This window comes from Neoarius graeffei, chromosome 5 (assembly GCF_027579695.1).
Source record: "Neoarius graeffei isolate fNeoGra1 chromosome 5, fNeoGra1.pri, whole genome shotgun sequence".
NCBI classification, from domain to species: Eukaryota; Metazoa; Chordata; class Actinopteri; order Siluriformes; family Ariidae; genus Neoarius; species Neoarius graeffei.
In genome coordinates, this window is record NC_083573.1 from 97,522,944 (window position 1) to 97,542,895 (window position 19,952).

The 19,952-nt window shown below is 42.5% G+C and overlaps 1 protein-coding gene across 1 annotated transcript in view; it reads right to left on the bottom strand.

Annotated features, from left to right (window-relative positions):
• myo3a (myosin IIIA) overlaps positions 1–19,952 on the bottom strand; it is a 336,500-nt gene that overhangs the window by 220,815 nt on the left and 95,733 nt on the right. Inside the window, exon 5 of the mRNA XM_060920858.1 lies at positions 18,434–18,533. Coding sequence (XP_060776841.1) covers positions 18,434–18,533 — 100 coding nt within the window. The remainder of the gene's footprint in view (positions 1–18,433; positions 18,534–19,952) is intronic.

The window sequence follows — 19,952 nt, forward strand, 5'->3', positions numbered from 1 at the left end:
TGCTTTATGTCCCAGGGCTCCCTCATGCCTGTGTTACCTTCTGGCTCTCCCCTTTTAGTTATGTTGTCATAGTTAGTTGCCGGAGTCCCTGCTTGTACTCGGTGCAATATGTATACTGTTCCTACTTAACCTGTTTTCTCTCCCCCCCCCCCCCCCCCCCAAAAAAAAAAAAAAATCTGTCCCTCTGAGCTACATGTCAATCCTGGGATCGAGATGCTGACCTCTTCTGCTCCTCGGACTTGCCTGATCCATCCTGGTGCCCTGTGTCTGGTTGGAGTCTCATCGCATCGCTCCTGTAGAGGACGGCCCCATGAGGACAGTTGAAAGTCACACCTGGAGGACGCTCTGGACTCTTACAGTAATGCTTTTATGGCTGAGGACTACAGTTGACTTGCTAACTTTAGGACTGCAGTTGTCATGAACAGATTTGCACTCAAGTTTCCATCAATGAAGAGTTTATAACATCAACGAAACTGACTTCATGTTAAAACTGTTAATGTTATAGTCATGCTGTCTGTTGTTGCCCAAATAAGGATGGGTTCCCTTTTGAGTCTGGTTCCTCTCGAGGTTTCTTCCTCATGTCGTTTGAGGGAGTTTTTCCTTGCCACCGTCGCCACAGGCTTGCTCATTGGGGATAGATTAGGGATAAAATTAGTTCATGTTTAAAGTCATTCAAATTCTGTAAAGCTGCTTTGCGACAATGTTTATTGTTAAAAGTGTACAAATAAACTTGACTTGACTTGACAATAGTCTCTAGAGTTTACACAGAAAGGTGCGAAAAACAAAAAACACTGAGTGAGTGAGCGACAGTTCTGTGGATGGATAAAACAAACACCTTGCTGATAAGAGAGGTCAGAGGAAAATGGACAGATCGGTTCGAGCTTTTTTTTTTTGCCAGGAAGGATATAGTAACTCATATAATCACTCTTTACAACTGTGGTGAGCAGAAAAGCATCTCAGCATGCAACAGCAGAACAGAAGACCACATTGGGTTCCATTCCTGCAGCCAAGAACAGGGATCTTAGAATCAAGAACAAGTTCCTATTAAAGTGGCCAGTCAGCATATGGCTCTATGTAAATGATAAATAAACCTTGACATGTATTTCCATGGCTTATGGGTCTGTTGTCTGTTGACTGCTTACAGCTTAGTGTATAGCCTTTTCATTTTTTTTTAGCTTTAAACACGACAAAATACAGTGGCGGCACGGTGGTGTAGTGGTTAGCGCTGTCGCCTCACAGCAAGAAGGTCCGGGTTCGAGCCCCGTGGCCGGCGAGGGCCTTTCTGTGCGGAGTTTGCATGTTCTCCCTGTGTCCGCGTGGGTTTCCTCCAGGTGCTCCGGTTTCCCCCACAGTCCAAAGACATGCAGGTTAGGTTAACTGGTGACTCTAAATTGACCGTAGGTGTGAGTGTGAATGGTTGTCTGTGTCTATGTGTCAGCCCTGCGATGACCTGGCGACTTGTCCAGGGTGTACCCTGCCTTTCGCCCGTAGTCAGCTGGGATAGGCTCCAGCTTGCCTGCGACCTTGTAGAACAGGATAAAGCGGCTAGAGATAATGAGATGAGACGACAAAATACAATTTTCACACATTATTAATAGAGCATACACACTCTGTCGCTCATCAACAGCTAATATATTAATCTGATGCTCTATACATAGGTATGGGTACTCAGTGCCCGAAATAGTGAGAAATATGAGGTTGTCCAACGGACAACCTCATGACCATTTTAGGTTGTCTGCCAAAATGTTTGGCTGTCCAAAAATATTGATATAAATATTTGTCATTTAATCTTTTTTATATATGCTTTCTGTTTCAGCGAGATACATTATAAGTGAATGCAAGTCATAATCACTGAAATCATTGAAAATTCAAGTAAATCAAGCCCAAGTAGACAATTCACAGCCCAAGCCCCCCAAGATAGTTTCAAGTTTGACTGAGTGACAGTGAAGAATAAGTTGAAAAAATACAAGTCTTGGAACCCAAACCCTGAATTTGCCAACAGAAGACCGATTGGATAGTGATAATGGCTCTTTTCAGAGCCATATACTGTACATATTACAAAAAGAGTTGCTTGATATCCCAATATATTTTTATTTTGAAAAAAGATCTCATCAATGAGATCAAAATAATTAAAGTTTATCAGTGACTAGTAACATCAACATTACAAACTTTAATAAATCTTATCATCAATGACTTGTAACATGAACATCACAAACTTTTAAAGTACTATAAATCCTAAATGACTAGCAACATCATTCAACATCACAATCTTTAATAAATCATAAACTAAAACTGTATCACATCTCCAATTCATGGCAATTATTTGATTTATTAAAGTTAAACTTATTTTGTGAAAAGAATAACAAAAGAATAATAGTCACTACATTGGAGTTCAATGTATGAGTTTCTTAAACCATATATACTTGACTCAATACCTAGGCTACTCAATCATGACAATGTACTGTTTAAAAAGGATTCAATCCTGACCTAATTAATTAAGCAGAATGAGATTCCGATAGGCGGCACGGTGGTGTAGTGGTTAGCGCTGTCGCCTCACAGCAAGAAGGTCCAGGTTCGAGCCCCGTGGCCAGCGAGGGCCTTGCTGTGTGGAGTTTGCATGTTCTCCCCGTGTCCGCGTGGGTTTCCTCCGGGTGCTCCGGTTTCCCCTACAGTCCAAAGACTGTGACCAAAGGTTAGGTTAACTGGTGACTCTAATGCCGCTTTTCCACTACCAACGCGGCTGAGTCGGGCTGAGCCGTGCCGTGCTGAGTCGGGCTGAGCGGGGCTGTTGGAGTTGCATTTCGACTACAACCACGTTGAACCGTGCTGGCTGGAAGTGGGTGGACACATTGGGTGGAGTTAGCGAAAGTGGGTAGACGTCACGTGATGTCCTTAGGCGGCGCAAAAAATGACATCAGTGATCTTTTAAGCGGTAGTCTCACGACCCGGATAGTAAACAATAAACATGGAGTCATTAGTGTTCCTGGTCTTGGTGCTGTGGCTTGTTGTCACCGACAACGCCAGCAGATACTGGCAAGAGCGTATAGATGAGGCGAGGCGCATAAGGCTTCAGAAATTCTCGTAATTCGTAATTCTTCTTCTTCCGGGTTTACGGTGTTTACAGATCCCAGCATGCTCGCGGGGCATGTGTGGGCATGTGAGGACACTCCTCCTCACCAATCAGTGCACAGGGGAGTGTCTCCTCATGCCCCTAGCCCCACTCGGCTCGGTTTGGCTCGCTTCAGCCCCACTCCAAAACCATGCGAGTTTTGGGGGCTGAGCAGGGCTGAAGCGAGCTGAGTTGTGCTGCTCTAAGGTAGTCGAAACGCGAGCCGTGTTGGGCTGAAGTGAGCTGAAGCGAGCTGAAGTGAGCTGAAAAAGGGTAGTGGAAAAGGGCCATAAATTGACCGTAGGTGTGAATGTGAGTGTGAATGGTTGTCTGTGTCTATGTGTCGGCCCTGTGATGACCTGGTGACTTGTCCAGGGTGTACCCCGCCTTTCACCCGTAGTCAGCTGGGATAGGCTCCAGCTTGCCTGCGACCCTGTAGAACAGGATAAAGCGGCTAGAGATAAGGAGATGAATGAGATTCCGATATGATTTCTTCAATGCCAATTGGTTCTAGAAGGTCTTCTTCAAATTCTTGACTTTCAGTAACCATGGTGTTTGTAGCAAGTAATTTGTCCTCTGCTTGGTTGGGGGGGGGCACCTAACAGCAGCTTTGTCCCAATGATTTATGGCTGGCACAGGATCAAACTGACTGACTGGGGCAGAAAGCAGGTTGATGCGCATCAATGTGTTTGTGGACTGAGTGCCCAAGTTGTTGCGTTGGATGGTCTTGATTAGTTTCAAGAGGCTAAATCCACATTCCGCCTCCACAGAAGTAGCTGGCAAGGCAAGGATGCAATCTACCAGGTGAAGCACATTTGGGCATACTTCTCCATACATGCAGTTGATGTCAACCCATGTCTTTGAGGGTAGGCTGTCTGCAAAACAAAAGTTTAAAAGGCCAGATGATGACAAAATTAATACATTTAATTTATTTATTATCCATATTGCCTGTTGACACATCCAGAATTATACCTTTTGTACATAAGTGCCTTGAGCAAAGTCCATTCAGTCGTGACGTTCTCAACATCTACATCAGCAGACTTCAGGGTTTTTTTTCAAAATGCTTCACCAATAGTTGCACCTTTTCAACACCAAAGTCTGAAACATTTTAAATATTTTCATGTTGATCATTATATTGATACTTTTTAAAAAAACCTAAGTAATGAGTGAAAACCTTATAACAGAATTGAGGCAAAAAAAAAAAAAATATGAGAAACAAAATTCCACTTTTGGGCATGGAATCAAAACAGTGTAGTATAGAAGCCCTTACAAATTATCACTCAGGTTAAGTAAATTAATTAAAGTAAATTAATTAAAAATATTACACAATAAATCATAAAATGTATTCCATTTTGTAATATACACAAAAAAATAACTCACCTTGGCCTGGGATTCTTCTCTCACAAAATTGGCGCCATTCACACAGTCTTGTCGGAAATCACCGGGAATTACCGAAAATCACCGAGAAATCACGCCATCTCCCGGGAAAGAATATGAAAACACAGACGACAGTTGACGGAAATCACCGAAAATTACGTCATCTCGCGTGATGTTAGCCATCTTAGTGGCTCGGTTACACCGCCTAGTGGGTATTCATGGTACTGCTCTGGAATGGTTAAAATCATATCTTGCTGACAGAAGCATGAGTATAAGCCTTGGAAATTTGGAGTCCAGTTCTGCTCCACTGTTGTATGGGGTCCCACAGGGGTCCATTATAGGGCCGCTGCTTTTTTCCTTGTATTTATTGCCCCTGGGCTCCATCCTGAGAAAGCATGGCATCTCCTTTCATTGTTACGCAGACGATAGTCAGATACGGTATATGTGCCACTGAAGAAAAAAAATGCTTTCTCCCTCACACCACTTCTGTCATGTCTCGAAGACATCAAGGCCTGGATGGCCTTGAACTTTTTAAATTTTAATGAAAATAAAACAGAAGTGATGGTGTTTGGCCCCAGCGGCTCTTGTGAACCCTCGCCCGTTGATTTGGGCCCTTTGGCAGACTATGTAAAGCCAACAGTCACAAACTTGGGTTTTAAGATGGACAGTGATTTTAAATTGGATCGGCAAATTAGTTCCGTAGTGAAGTCTAGCTTCTTTCAAATTAGGCAGCTGGCAAAGGTGAAGCCTTTCCTTGCACAAACACACTTTGAGACAGTAATCCACGCCTTCATAACATCTCGGCTGGATTACTGTAATGCACTTTATTTTGGAATTAGCCAGTCCTCCCTCACATGTCTCCAGCTGGTGCAAAATGCAGCCGCTCGCCTCCTAACTGGAGCACATAAGAGGGAGCACATAACTCCCATCCTGGCCTCCCTCCACTGGCTGCCTGTGCATTTTAGAGTCCATTTTAAAATTCTTTTATTTGTTTTTAAGTCTTTAAATGGTCTTGCCCCCCCCTTACCTCTCTGAGCTCCTTCAACCCTACGCTCCTGCTTGGTGCTTCAGGTCAACTGACTTGCTGCTCCTGGAGGTACCAAGGTCCAAACGGAAGCTCAGAGGGGACAGAGCTTTCTCCATTGCTGATCCAAAATTATGGAACGAGCTACCATTGCACATTAGGCAAGCTTCCTCACTGTCCATTTTTAAAACCAGTCTTAAAACCCATTTTTACTCCTTGGCTTTTAACTCCGCATGAGACTCTGCTCTTGTTTTAGTGTTTTATGGTTTGCTTTTATTTATTGTTTTATTGTTTCTAATTGCTTTTAAAAACAATGAAACAACTGTTTGACTGTCTGTTTTTATTTATTTCATAGCTTTTAATTGTTTTATGTCTTTTATGTACAGCACCTTGTTTTCAACTACGGTTGTTTTAAAGTGCTATATAAATAAAGTTGAATTGAGAGAGTTGAGTTGAGTGATCTCGCGGTACACGTAGAAACAACAAAAATGGCGCTGCCCATGCTAGTAGGTGATTTTAGGGTGATTTGGGGTAATTTTCACTGGTTGTCCGGCAGGACACACTACAGACGATTTCTTGTTGTCCGGAGGTGTTATGGCTGTGTCCGGGACAACCGGAAACGCCTTATTTCGGACGCTGGGTACTATATTCACAAAAATGAACACTCCATCTCTTTCCCAAACATGACACTTGTGTGTTTTTGTTATCCCGTGTGAACAGAGGCGTATCACAGAAAGATTCGAGCTTGTCCTGCATGGTGTCTTGCTTCTAAGAATAGGATACCATTTTAAAGGAACACTGTGTTTTAGAAGCTTTTGACACTCAAACAAAAAGTGACTGCATCATTTTCCGTGTGTGCAGGCGTGTGTGTTTTTGTGCTTCTTCATGTCAGCAGAGTATCACTTTAAGACTAAGTCACACTGTTCCTGCATCAGGAAACTAATTTCTTTCTCATCTCATCTCCAGAGTTTATACTAGTACCAATTACAGCACTGATCTGTCCACACTTGTGTCCACAAGAACTTTTTCTTCTTGCTCCATCTGTGCTCTTTTTGTGTTCTTGAACATCACAATTTGCAAATTGCCTCCTGATCTCAGTGCTGTTCCACTCAGCTGGATGGTTGGATTGACTCTGACCATGCTTATCAGGCAGTTTGGTCAAATTACGTATGTGTCAAATTAACAAAGTTTAAAAGGTAAATGTTTTTCCTTAAGCCATGTTTCTTCATCATCATGCATGACATAATGCTACAGTGCCTTGCAAAAGTATTCATCCCCCTTGGTGTTTGTCCTGTTTTGTTGCATTACAAGCTGGAATTAAAATGGATTTTTGGAGGGTTAGCACCAGTTGATTTACACAACATGTCTACAACTTTAAAGGTGCATACTGGTTTTTTTTTATTGTGACACAAACAATAATTAAGATGAAAAAACAGAAATCTGGAGTGTGCATATGTATTCGCCCCCTTTCGTGTGAAACCCCTAAATAAGAGCTGGTCCAGCCAATTCACTTCATAAGTCACATAATTAGTTGATTAAGATCCACCTGTGTACAATCAAAGCATCACATGATCTGTTACATGATGTCTGTATAAATCAACCTGTTCTGGAAGGACCCTGACTCTGCAACACTACTAAGAAGAAGAAAAAGAAGAAACCTTTATTCATCATATGCACACTTCAAGCACAGTGAAATTCAGCCTCTGCATTTAACCCATCTGAAGCAGTGAACACACACACACACACACACACACACTCAGAGCAGTGGGCAGCCACACCAGAGCGCCCGGGGAGCAGTCAGGGTTTCAGTACCTTGCTCAAGGGCACCTCAGCCCAAGGCCACCCCACATCAACCTAACTGCATGTCTTTGGATTGTGGGGGAAACCGGAGCACCCGGAGGAAACCCACGCAGACATGGGGAGAACATGTAAACTCCACACATGCCCCTTTTTCACCAAAGCAGTTCCAGGGCTGGTTCGGGGCCAGTGCTTAGTTTGGAACCGGGTTTTCTGTTTCCACTGACAAAGAACTGGCTCTGGGGCCAGAAAAAACGGTTCCAGGCTAGCACCAACTCTCTGCTGGGCCAGAGGAAAGAACTGCTTACGTCAGCAAGGGGGCGGAGTTGTTAAGACCAACAACAATAACAAGACCGCCAAAGATCGCCATTTTTAAGCGACGAGAAGCAGCAGCTGTACAAACGCGAAGTCATCCATTATTATTATTGTTGTTGCTGCTGCTGCTTCTTCTGTGTTGTTTTTGCTTCGATATTCGCGCCAAGGTTTATGCAAACATAGCGACATAACTGACGTATACAACGACGTAACTGACGTATACAGCGACGTAATGACATAGCTTCCCTTAGCACCATGAGCTATGGAAAAGCAAACTGGTTCTCAGCTGGCTCTCAAGTTGAACGAGTTGTGAACCAGCACTAGCACTGGCCCCAAACCAGCCCTGGAACTGATTTGGTGGAAAAGGGGTAACAGAAAGGCCCTTGCCAGCCACTGGGTTCAAACCCAGAAACTTCTTGCTGTGAGGCGACCGTGCTAACCACTACACCACCGTGCCGCCCCCAAATTTTTTTTGGGCAGCAACATGAAGCAAGCAACATGAAAACCAAGGAGCCTCCAAACAGGTCAGAGACAAAGTTGTGGAGAAGTATTAGACTGGTACCAAAATCCAGAATTGTGACACCCAAAGGCATTTTTGAGACAAAGTCGGCAAACAGTCTTATTTTGTCAATTTGGGTGTGCCGAATTCAAATCTGCAATATGCCGAGCTCTATCTGACCTCTGTTGACCTCTAGAGGTCATTGAACTTTGGGCCTGTAAACGTCTCAGCTGAACCCAGTTTCTCAGCTTTCTAAGGAATGAAATGTACTAAAATGATTAATGAAGTTAGCAAATGGCCTTGTTTGTTAAATGTTTGGGTTCAGCTGAGACGTTTACAGGCCCAAAGTTCAATGACCTCTAGAGGTCAACAGAGGTCAGATAGACCTCGGCATATTACAGATTTGAATTCGGCACACCCAAATTGACAAAATAAGACTGTTTGCCGACTTTGTCTCAAAAATGCCTTTAACTCCTTAAATAAGCACTTTTTTGAATTTTGGTACCAGTCTATATAGATCAGGGTTGGGTTATAAAAAAATCCCAAACTTTGAATATCCCACAGAGCACCATTAAATCCATTATAGCAAAATGGAAAGAATTTGGTACCACTACAAACCTGACAAGAGAAGGCCCCGCCCACCAAAACTCACAGACCGGGCAAGGAGGGCATTAATCAGAGATGCAACAAAGATAACACTGAAGGAGTTGGAAAGAGCCACAGCAGAAATGGGAGTATTTGTCCATAGGACCACTTTAAGTCGTACACTCCACAGAGTGGGGTTTATGGAAGAGTGGCCAATGTTTGGAGTTTTCCCAACAGCATGTGGCAGACTCCCCAAACACATGGAAGAAGATTCTCTGGTCAAATGAGACTAAAATTGAACTTTTTGGCCATCATGGGAAATGCCATGTGTGGCGCAAACCCAACACCCTGAGAACACCATTCCTACAGTGAAGCATGGTGGTGGCAGCATCATGCTGTGGGGATGTTTTTCATCTGCAGGGACAGGAAAGCTGGTCAGGACTGAAGGAAAGATGGATGGCACTAAATACAGGGCAATTCTGGAGGAAAACCTGTTTGAGTCGGCAAGAGGTTTGAGACTGGGACGAAGGTTCACGTTCCAGTAGGACAATGACCCTAAACATACTGCTAAAGCTATACTGGAGTGGTTTAAAGGGAAACATTGAAATGTCTTGGAATGGCCTAGTCAAAGCCCAGACCTCAATCTAATTAAGAATCTGTGGCATAACTTGAAGATTGCTGTACACCAACACAACCCATCTAACTTGAAGGAGTTGGAGCAGTTTTGCCTTGAGGAATGGACAAAAATCCCAGTGGCTAGATGTGTTCAGCTAATAGAGACATACCCCAAGAGACTTGCAACTGTAATTGTCGCAAATGGTAGCTCTATAAAGTATTGGCTTTTTTTTTGGGGGGGGGGGGATACTTGAGTGTGTATAAGATTTCTGTTTTTTTCATTTTAATTATTGTTTGTGTCACAATAAAAAAAAAAAATTTGCATCTTTAAAGTGGTAGGTGTAAATCAAATGGGGCTAACCCTCCAAAAATCCATTTTAATTCCAGCTTGTAATGCAACAAAACAGGTCAAACACCAAGGGGGATGAATATTTTTGCAAGGCACTGTAAACCTTTGGCTTATTGACTCTCAAAGCCTTTGTAGAAAAAGACAGATGAGTTTCAAACAAAATTGCTGATTTTTAGGTGTCATGGTTATGTCATAAAGTTCTCATGCTAAAAGAAGAACAGTTTTACATCACAGGTTTACAGAATTACTGGAGGTTTTTAATGTTAGAAAGTCAGAGGAAATTAAAAATTCAGGTGATTCAACAGCAGGAGTCTCGATGAACCATTCTTGAGACTGTTATGTGTGAAAACCCCAGGAGATCAGCAGTTTCCGAAATTGCTGGATTTCAGTCACGTGACTTTTCTTAGTGGTTTTACCGGAAGTGAAATAGCTGGTGGTCTAAACAGCTGCTGTAGTGCAAAAAACTAGCAATAACTTCAGAGGACACTCATAATCTAGAAGACACTGCTGGCTTTAGATATATTCAGAAGATCACTATGTGCAATGGAATCGACCCCTACAGTCTGGAAAAGAAGGATTTGTCATACGATCTCGAAAACTACCCTTCAGTCGAGTTCCCCGACATCTCAAACTATCTGGTGTTGCAGACGTCCTTCTACACCGCAAAACAGATGAAAGCGTGGAAGAGTATGGAGGCTTACAACTTTTTTGTACGTGGCTGGGTAAAGGACCTCGGGATCAAGTCGCTGCCCAATGAATCCTGGATTGGTTTTGCCCGTGTAAGTATGTTTTTTTAAGCTTTTCGTTCGCGTCTTTACAACGAAGCGCTGCAAGTTGAAGTGTAAATGAACAACAGTTGGCTTGATTCTCACTTGTGTTGGCTCTTATCTCTCAGGTAAGTCATTCACAAAGATCATCAGAAAGCCCCTTAAAGACCCAGATTTTAGTTAAACAAGACGGAGAAGTGATCACGGTGCATTGTAACTGTACGGCTGGGGAAGAATTTTGTCGCGACCTTCATGCATATGGATTTTGTGAGGAGTAAACAAAGGAACAGCTGGGGACTTTAGCGCTTCGTGACTAAAAAAATACCGTAAAATAACGACACATAGCAAGAAAAGTATTTGGAAAACACTCAGGACAGAGCTGAGAGGGAAATACAAACCTTTCACCAAGTGAAAACTCAAGCATGCTTCGACTCAGCTCCCTTGTCGAATCTTGTGTTCGTTCCCACTTTTTTATGAGTTCACGGGGAACCCTGAAGAAACTTTTATCATTTTCACAGTTTGATCAAGTCAAACAACCTAAAACAATGCAAGCGTAAGGCATTTTTCATGCGAGCAATGACCCTTCTCCGTACAAACGCTTTGTCAACTGAGCTTTGGTAGACCACCAGCTAAAGTTCTGAATAACGTCTCGTGAAACCCAGCAATACTCAAACCTTCATGCTACATCTGGCTGAAACCAACACCCATACCACAGTGAAAGAAAGTCACACAAAAATTGAGATCACAATTTTTCCCATTTGGATGTTTGAACATTGTGAACATCAACTGAAGCTCTTGATTTGTATCTGCATGATTTGATGCATCAAGGGATTAGCTGATTAGAGAACTGCATCAAACAGAACAGCAGATGGATGGATGGATGGATGGATGGATGGTTCATAATAAAGTGGCCGGTGAGTGTATATCACTGTACAAGGTGAACTTTGAGGATGTTCTTCCATCATAATCTTTGTCAAGAATTCCTGGTCATGATGTCACACTTGCAAATTGGTACAAATTTGCACAACACAAGTTATGTAAAAAGTTATTGTTAAAGTTTAGGGGTGAAGTTAGTGAATAAGTTTTTTTCCCCCCGAATAAAAGTCTCCTCACACATTTGAATTCTCATAAAGTCACGTTCACCAAGACGTACTTGTTTACCAAGGCTATGTTCTAAAGAGTTAGGGATCAGGGTTAAAGGTTATAGTTTATAGTTTATGTTGATTCTGTAAACAGTATTACAGATTGACTGACTGTTCCTGAGATGAGCCATGCGATTACCTGGCGACTTGTCCAGGGTGTACCCCGCCTCTCACCCATAGTCAGCTGGGATAGGCTCCAGCTTGCCTGCGACCCTGTAGAACAGGATAAGCGGCTACAGATAATGGATGGATGGATGTTCCTGAGATGTTCTGAAATCTGTTACGATGCTCTCTCCCTGCAGAGCTTACACTGCTAAGGCTAACCTGTGTGTGTTTACTCATTGAAGAAAGTGAAATGTTCCTGCACGTGATCCTGTGTAAATTTCAGCATGTTGACCTACCAGGTTCTCTGCTGACTTCTTTAACTACGTGATGGCGTTAATAATTATAGTGTGGCTGAACTTGGGTATGTGCTTCATTATTCCAGAGGAGAAAATATATGTGAGATAAAGCAGAGATTAGACTGGAGTGTAAACAAAGACGTTGGTGAAGATACAGAGCTGTGGCTTTGGGAAGCTGCAGTAATTACACATCAGCTCTATTGTGATGACAGGAAATTTAATTCATCCAGCTCCAGTTCCAACTGCACAAGGAAACCCATTCACTGAGCTCGGACTCACTACTTGTGTGTGTGTGTGTGTGTGTGTGTGTGTGTGTGTGTGTGTGTGTGTGTGTGTGTGTGTGTGTGTGGAGAGTATATATTTTGAGTGTACTGGTGGGTGGCTGAGAGCTATAGAGTGTTGGATGGCACATGTATAGAGTGTGTGTGTGTGTGTGTGTGTGTGAGCGCGTGCGTGCGCACTGATCTCATGCAGTGCTGATGCTTCATCCTTGCGGAGGTGTTCACGCTCTGCAGAGCAGATAACACCCCCTCACTGACTCATCTGTCTGACAGATGCAAGAAAAAGCACATTATTGGCCTCAAAACAGACAAACAGACAGCCGAGAGAGAGAGAGAGAAGGGAAGGGAAGCTGCTCCGCCTCCTCTTCATGAATATTTTAATTGGCAGCGTTATCTCTGATGATTACTAAGTGTGGCCCCGGGGCTCCAAACTAATGTAGCGGAAAAAGGAGGGCCGCAGGAGAGCTTTCAGAGCTCTGTGTGTGTGTGTGTGTATTGGATTTGAGCTGCATGTATCCAAAAAGAGCCATGCGTTTTCCTTTATAAGGAATCTGTGTGTGTGTGTGTGTGTGTGTATGTGTGTGTGTGTGTACATATATTCGCCTATAGCCTGTATTTATAATGTTTATGATTCCTGGCGCCATGTTGGTTTATTTATTTATTTATTTATTTATTTATTTAAATATTAAATTGCCTGCACTTGAATCCGCCTCCAGTTTCTGACACCGAATGAATTAAATGAGAGAAAGGGATAGAACAAAACATCTGACTTTTTACTGTATGTAGTTTATCGTTACATTTAAAGGAGAACTGAAGGCAATTTTTTAAAATCAAAATTCTATTTATCTCATCATCTCTAGCCACTTTATCCTGTTCTACAGGGTCGCAGGCAAGCTGGAGCCTATCCCAGCTGACTACGGGTGAAAGGCGGGGTACACCCTGGACAAGTCGCCAGGTCATCACAGGGCTGACACATAGACACAGACATCCATTCACACTCACATTCACACCTACGGTCAATTTAGAGTCACCAGTTAACCTAACCTGCATGTCTTTGGACTGTGAGGGAAACCGGAGCACCCGGAGGAAACCCACGCGGACACGGGGAGAACATGCAAACTCCACACAGAAAGGCCCTCGCCAGCCACGGGGCTCGAACTCGGACCTTCTTGCTGTGAGGCGACTGCACTAACCACTACACCACCGTGCCGCCCTCTATTTATCTCATTTTATTAAATATCGGAATGCATGTTTGATCGTTATTTTGTCGCTGCTATAGCAAGTTATGAATGTTTGAAATATGCACTGTAATACATCAGTCCATATGTCAAAGCAATGGCCGTAAATTAGATTCATTGAGACCTGTGCGAGACATCGTAGGACGGAAGTAAAACGTACAGCGGAAATCAAAGTGACCAACATCTATTAACGTTGTCAAAAAAAGACGTGTGCACCCTCTTTCAAATGCTGATGTATTTTAAATGCCTTGGAACGGCCTAATCAAAGCCCAGACCTCAATCCAATTGAGTATCTGTGGCACAACTTGAAGATTGCTGTACACCAACGCAACCCATCTAACTTGAAGGAGTTGGAGAAGTTTTGCCTTGAGGAATGGGCAACAATCCCAGTGGCTAGATGTGCTAAACTAATAGAGACATACCCCAAGAGACTTGCAGCTGTAATTGTAGCAAAAGGTGGGCTCTACGAAGTATTGCCTTTTTTTTTTTACACACTCAAGATTTCTGTTTTTTCATTTTAATTATTGTTTGTGTCACAACAAAACAACAATTTGCATCTTTAAAGTGGTCGGCATGTTGTGTAAATCAAAAGGTGCTAACGCCCCAAAAATCCATTTTAATTCCAACTTGTAATGCGACAAAACAGGACAAACATCAAGGGGGATGAATACTTTTGCAAGACACTGTATCAGTCTTGGATTGTCTGAAGTGCCGTACATGTCTCTGTGTAACTACAGAAACAATAACCTCGTCTCAGAGCTGCTGTTATAGAAAATACTTTACTGTTCCCTGGTTTTCATCTCATCTCATCTCATTATCTCTAGCCGCTTTATCCTTCTACAGGGTCGCAGGCAAGCTGGAGCCTATCCCAGCTGACTACGGGCGAAAGGCAGGGTACACCCTGGACAAGTCGCCAGGTCATCACAGGGCTGACACATAGACACAGACAACCATTCACACTCACATTCACACCTACAGTCAATTTAGAGTCACCAGTTAACCCAACCTGCATGTCTTTGGACTGTGGGGGAAACCGGAGCACCCGGAGGAAACCCACGCGGACACGGGGAGAACATGCAAACTCCACACAGAAAGGCCCTCGCCGGCCCCGGGGCTCGAACCCAGGACCTTCTTGCTGTGAGGCGACAGCGCTAACCACTACACCACCGTGCCGCCCTGTTCCCTGGTTTTACCGTACTTAAAGGAACAGTCCACCGTACTTCCATAATGAAATATGTTCTTTTCTGAATTGAGACGAGCTGATCCGTACCTCTCCGAGCTTTGCGCGACCTCCCAGTCAGTCAGACGCGCTGTTACTCCTGTTTACTCCTGTTAGCAATGTAGCTAGGCTCAGTATGGCCAATGGTATTTTGGGGGGCTGTAGTTAGATGCGACCAAACTCTTCCACGTTTTTCCTGTTTACATAGGTTTATATGACCAGTGACATGAAACAAAGTTCAGTTACACAAATTGAAACATGGCGATTTTCTATGCTATGGAAAGTCTGCACTATAATGACAGGCGTACGAACACCTTCTGCGCGCTTCGGCAGCGCATTGATACCTGCACTCCTGAGAGAAGCGCGCAGAAGGTGTTAGTACGCCTGTCATTATAGTGCGGACTTTCCATAGCATAGAAAATCGCCACGTTTCAATTTGTGTAACTGAACTTTGTTTCATGTCACTGGTCATATAAACCTATGTAAACAGGAAAAACGTGGAAGAGTTTGGTCGCATCTAACTACAGCCCCAAAAAATACCGTTGGCCATACTGAGCCTAGCTACATTGCTAACAGGAGTAAACAGGAGTAACAGCGCGTCTGACTGACTGGGAGGTCGCGCAAAGCTCGGAGAGGTACGGATCAGCTCGTCTCAATTCAGAAAAGAACATATTTCATTATGGAAGTATGGTGGACTGTTCCTTTAAATTACTGCTCAGTGGTGTGGGGAAATATGTATAAATGTTCACTTCATGCAATAACTATACTTCAAAAAAGAGCTATAAGAATAATTCATAGTGCTGGTTACCGAGATCATACTAATTCACTAATCTTAAATTCAAAATATTTAAAATTCAGGGGTATTATAGAATATAAAACTGCCTTAGTAATGTACAAAGTAAGGAATTATAAAGTAACAAGGAATATCCAAATAATGTTCTCGGACAGAGAGGGGGGGGGCTATAATTTTAGGGGGAAATTGAAATTTAAAATTCACAGTGCTAGGACAATGTTAAAAATGTTCAGTATCTCTATTTGTGGAGTAAAGCTATGGAACAGTTTGAATGCGGAGCTCATGAAATGTACAACTATAAACCAGTTCAAAAAAAGGTATAAGGAACAGATCTTTATGAGGTATAGGGAGGAGGAATTACGGTACAATAACATGCTATTGATAATATAAGTGTATATATATGTGGGTATGGGTACATTCAGATATATTATATAAAAAGTGAGTATTTGTGTGTATATATATATATATATATATATATATATATATATATATATATATATATAGTGCATAATTGTATATAATATATAATTATGATATGGGCGTCTGTGTACATATGGATGTGTATAGTTATAGGTATGTGTATATGTATGTACTGTATATATGTATTGTATGTGTGTATATATGCATAGCATAAGTATTTGTATATTAGGGCAATTCCATGTAAATGTCAACCTCATCATGCAAAAATAAAGCAACATGTAATACATCAAAACCACTCCCAGAGATCTCACCTAGGCCTGTATTTTACAGATGTGAATAAGTTGAACCAATTTGTAACCAACCTAATATGTCACTGTCAGTCTTTCTTTCTTATAATGTAAAACCCAAGCTAAAATCAACTTTGATCATGTACAATTCTATATTATTGCCACAAGCCACAGAAATGTATGCTAAAATCCACAAAACAGCAAAACAATAGCCATCCTAAATATTATTTAAGAACTTTGATAGTTTTAGCTGATATTTAGAGAGTTTTTCAAAGGGTTATGGTGGTTAAATTGCTGATTTTCTAAACATATGCCATGTCTATTTCAGACGCGTCACATCCATAACGGAATTTCGTCACATCCATAACGCTGACTTTTCCTTCCGAAACTCTGCATGAAATACAAAATATTTTAAACAAAGATTTTTTAATATTCACCTTGGACCCCTCTATCAAATGGATATCTCCATTTCGACATTAGGTTTACAATTTCACAGAGTTTGATAAAAATGTACAGTCACCCAAGAAAAGTGATACTTTTTCTGTCACATCCATAACGCATCTTTTATTGGCATTTCCTGGCATGCCCTAGATGTACTATGGGAATTGTTCTTGTTCTATCACTTCTCCAGTATGGTACAGCTTTAAAATATGCAACACCTGTTTAAATACTGGGAGACAATAAAACATGCACTGGGTCATTTGTTGCCATTTTGAGTTCAAGTGTCACGTCCATAACGCTGGAATTGCTCATTATTTAATTTGGGTGATATTGTACCATGTTGGTATGTCTTGGTATGTTGGTATGTTTTTTTTTTGTTGTTGTTGATTTTGCTTTCTTTTGTACATATAGTTTATTATGGTGGAAACTGATGTTTGATTAACGATGGTATAGAGGGTTAGGATTTGATAAATTATTTACTTCTTCCTAATCCTTTCCAAACATTATTCTGTTATTTGTGGCTACACTATTCTGTTTATGACGATGTTTTGATGATTGCATTTTTTATTTTTATTTTATTTTTTTATATCTTCTTTACTGTTCGGAATAAAGCAGTCAATCAATCAATCAATCAATCAATCAATCAATCAATCAATCAATCAATCAATCAATCAATCAATCAAAATAAATCAACACCTTTTGACCAATCAGGATGAAAAATTCACCACAAAGCATGAGGAACATCTGCTTTTTTATCCTGAAAGCGTGAGAACATGAGTCCATGAAGGAACATTTAATGAAAGTGCTGCTGGTTTACAAGCCAAGGTTTTTATTTCACACACTTGGGACATGCAGAGTGTGCATGGGGAGGGAATGAAAAGCTCCCAGGTTTTGCTTCAGTGATGTCACATGGGACGTGTAGTTGATTCGTAAGAGGTAAAAAAAAAGAAAACAGATTTTTTTTTTTAAAATGATGTCATGATGCAGAGCAATTTGAAGTTGCACTGGAGGATGAGTCATTGATCAGAGTCACTGAAGCTCTGCATCTCATCCTGTCCCTCCCTGAAGATGTGACTCCCCCATCTCCATCAAACGCTAATTACGGCCTTTATTCAGCTGCGTGTTGGGGCTGATAGTCCTATTAACGAGGGGGGAAATACGTATCTCCTCAACAACACACACACACACAAAAAAGGGAAGAGAGGGGGGTAGGGGGTAATAGCAGTGCGGTGAATCATGGTGGAGGAGATTAGACTCGGAGATTACACTCGTTTCTGAATGGGGGTTGAGTAATCACGGGGTGTGTGGTGCAAAGCTGAAAGATGAGCAAAGAAATGGGAAATTATTTACATTACTAATAACTAATGAAGAAAGAAGGTGCTTTCTCTCTTTCTCAAAGATAGAGAGTCTCAGAGGTCAGGACAATTTCTCGCCTTGTTTGCTTGTTTCCACACACACACAAACTGCTGTGCTTCGAACTTCCCTTGTTTATGAAATGCTAAAAGCAAGTGAGCAGTGAGTGTGCTCGGATACCAATTTGTGTTGTTCTGAGCACAATGAGCAGAGATGGAGGCGTAATGGAAGGCCCTCCACCTCCTCCTCCTCCTCCGCACTCTCTCTCTCTCCATGTGCATTAGCAAAAGGAAGTAAAGTAGCTTCAAATTAGCATTGAAGTAGCATCCGAGTTAATGGCTCTGAATGCATACACCACCTTCACACACACACACACACACACACAGCTGCTTTCCCATAATGCACCAATTTAACTACTCACCAAAGTCAACCAGCTTGATCCCCCCCTGAGTGGTCAGGAGGATGTTGTTCCCTTTTACATCTCGATGGATGGTTTTATTCTCGTGTAAATGATGCAGGCCCTGAATAAAACACACCACACACACACACACACACACACACATTTTTTCAGCGAAATTGAAAAAGCCTACCACCATCCATACAACATCAAATGATTCATGAATAGCACAATATCTTCAAGAGGGTCTTTTTTTTTGTCTGTTGAAAGCATGAGTCAGGAAACACGGACTTCTTCAGAGACTCTCCGCTAAGTAGGCAGCATGCGCCGGCTACTGCTTCATAATGCTCTACAGTCCACATTTCTTGTTCCGTTCATTCATTAAAGGAAAAAGTATTCTGTGTATATACAGTACTGTGCAAAAATGTGCTAAAAATAATGAAATGAAATCTCATCTCATTATCTCTAGCCGCTTTATCCTGTTCTACAGGGTCGCAGGCAAGCTGGAGCCTATCCCAGCTGACTACGGGCGAAAGGCGGGGTACACCCTGGACAAGTCGCCAGGTCATCACAGGGCTGACACATAGATACAGACAACCATTCACATTCACACCTACGGTCAATTTAGAGTCACCAGTTAACCTAACCTGCATGTCTTTGGACTGTGGGGGAAACCGGAGCACCCAGAGGAAACCCACACGGACACAACATGCAAACTCCACACAGAAAGACCCTCACCGGCCACGGGGCTTGAACCCGGACCTTCTTGCTGTGAGGCGACAGCGCTAACCACTACACCACCGTGCCGCCATGAAATGAAATGAAATGTTTCAGTGTTAAAAAAAAAATACTATAAACAGTAATCAGTAAGCCATAATAAATGAAACAAAGTCAATATTTGCTCTGAGACGACCCTTTGCTTTAAAAAATACAATGAGTGCAGTTTTATAAGGAAATGAGCTGTGGGTTTTACTGAGCATCTTATGGCCCTTTTCCACTACCCTTTTTCAGCTCACTTCAGCTCGCTTCAGCTCACTTCAGCCCGACACGGCTCGCGTTTCGACTACCTTAGATCAGCACGACTCAGCTCGCTTCAGCCCTACTCAGCCCCCAAAACTCGCATGGTTTTGGAGTGGGGCTGAAGCGAGCCAAACCGAGCCGAGTGGGGCTAGGGGCGTGAGGAGACACTCCCCTGTGCACTGATTGGTGAGGAGGAGTGTCCTCACATGTCCACACATGCCCCGCGAGCACGCTGGGATCTATAAACACCGTAAACCCGGAAGAAGAAGAATTACGAATTACGAGAATTTCTGAAGCCTTATGCGCCTCGCCTCATCTATACGCTCTTGCCAGTATCTGTTGGCGTTGTCGGTGACAACAAGCCACAGCACCAAGACCAGCAACACTAACGACTTCATGTTTATTGTTTACTATCCGGGTCGTGAGACTACCGCTTAAAAGATCACTGATGTCACTGTTTGCGCCGCCTAACGACATCACGTGACGTCCACCCACTTTTGCTAACTCCACCCAATGTGTCCAC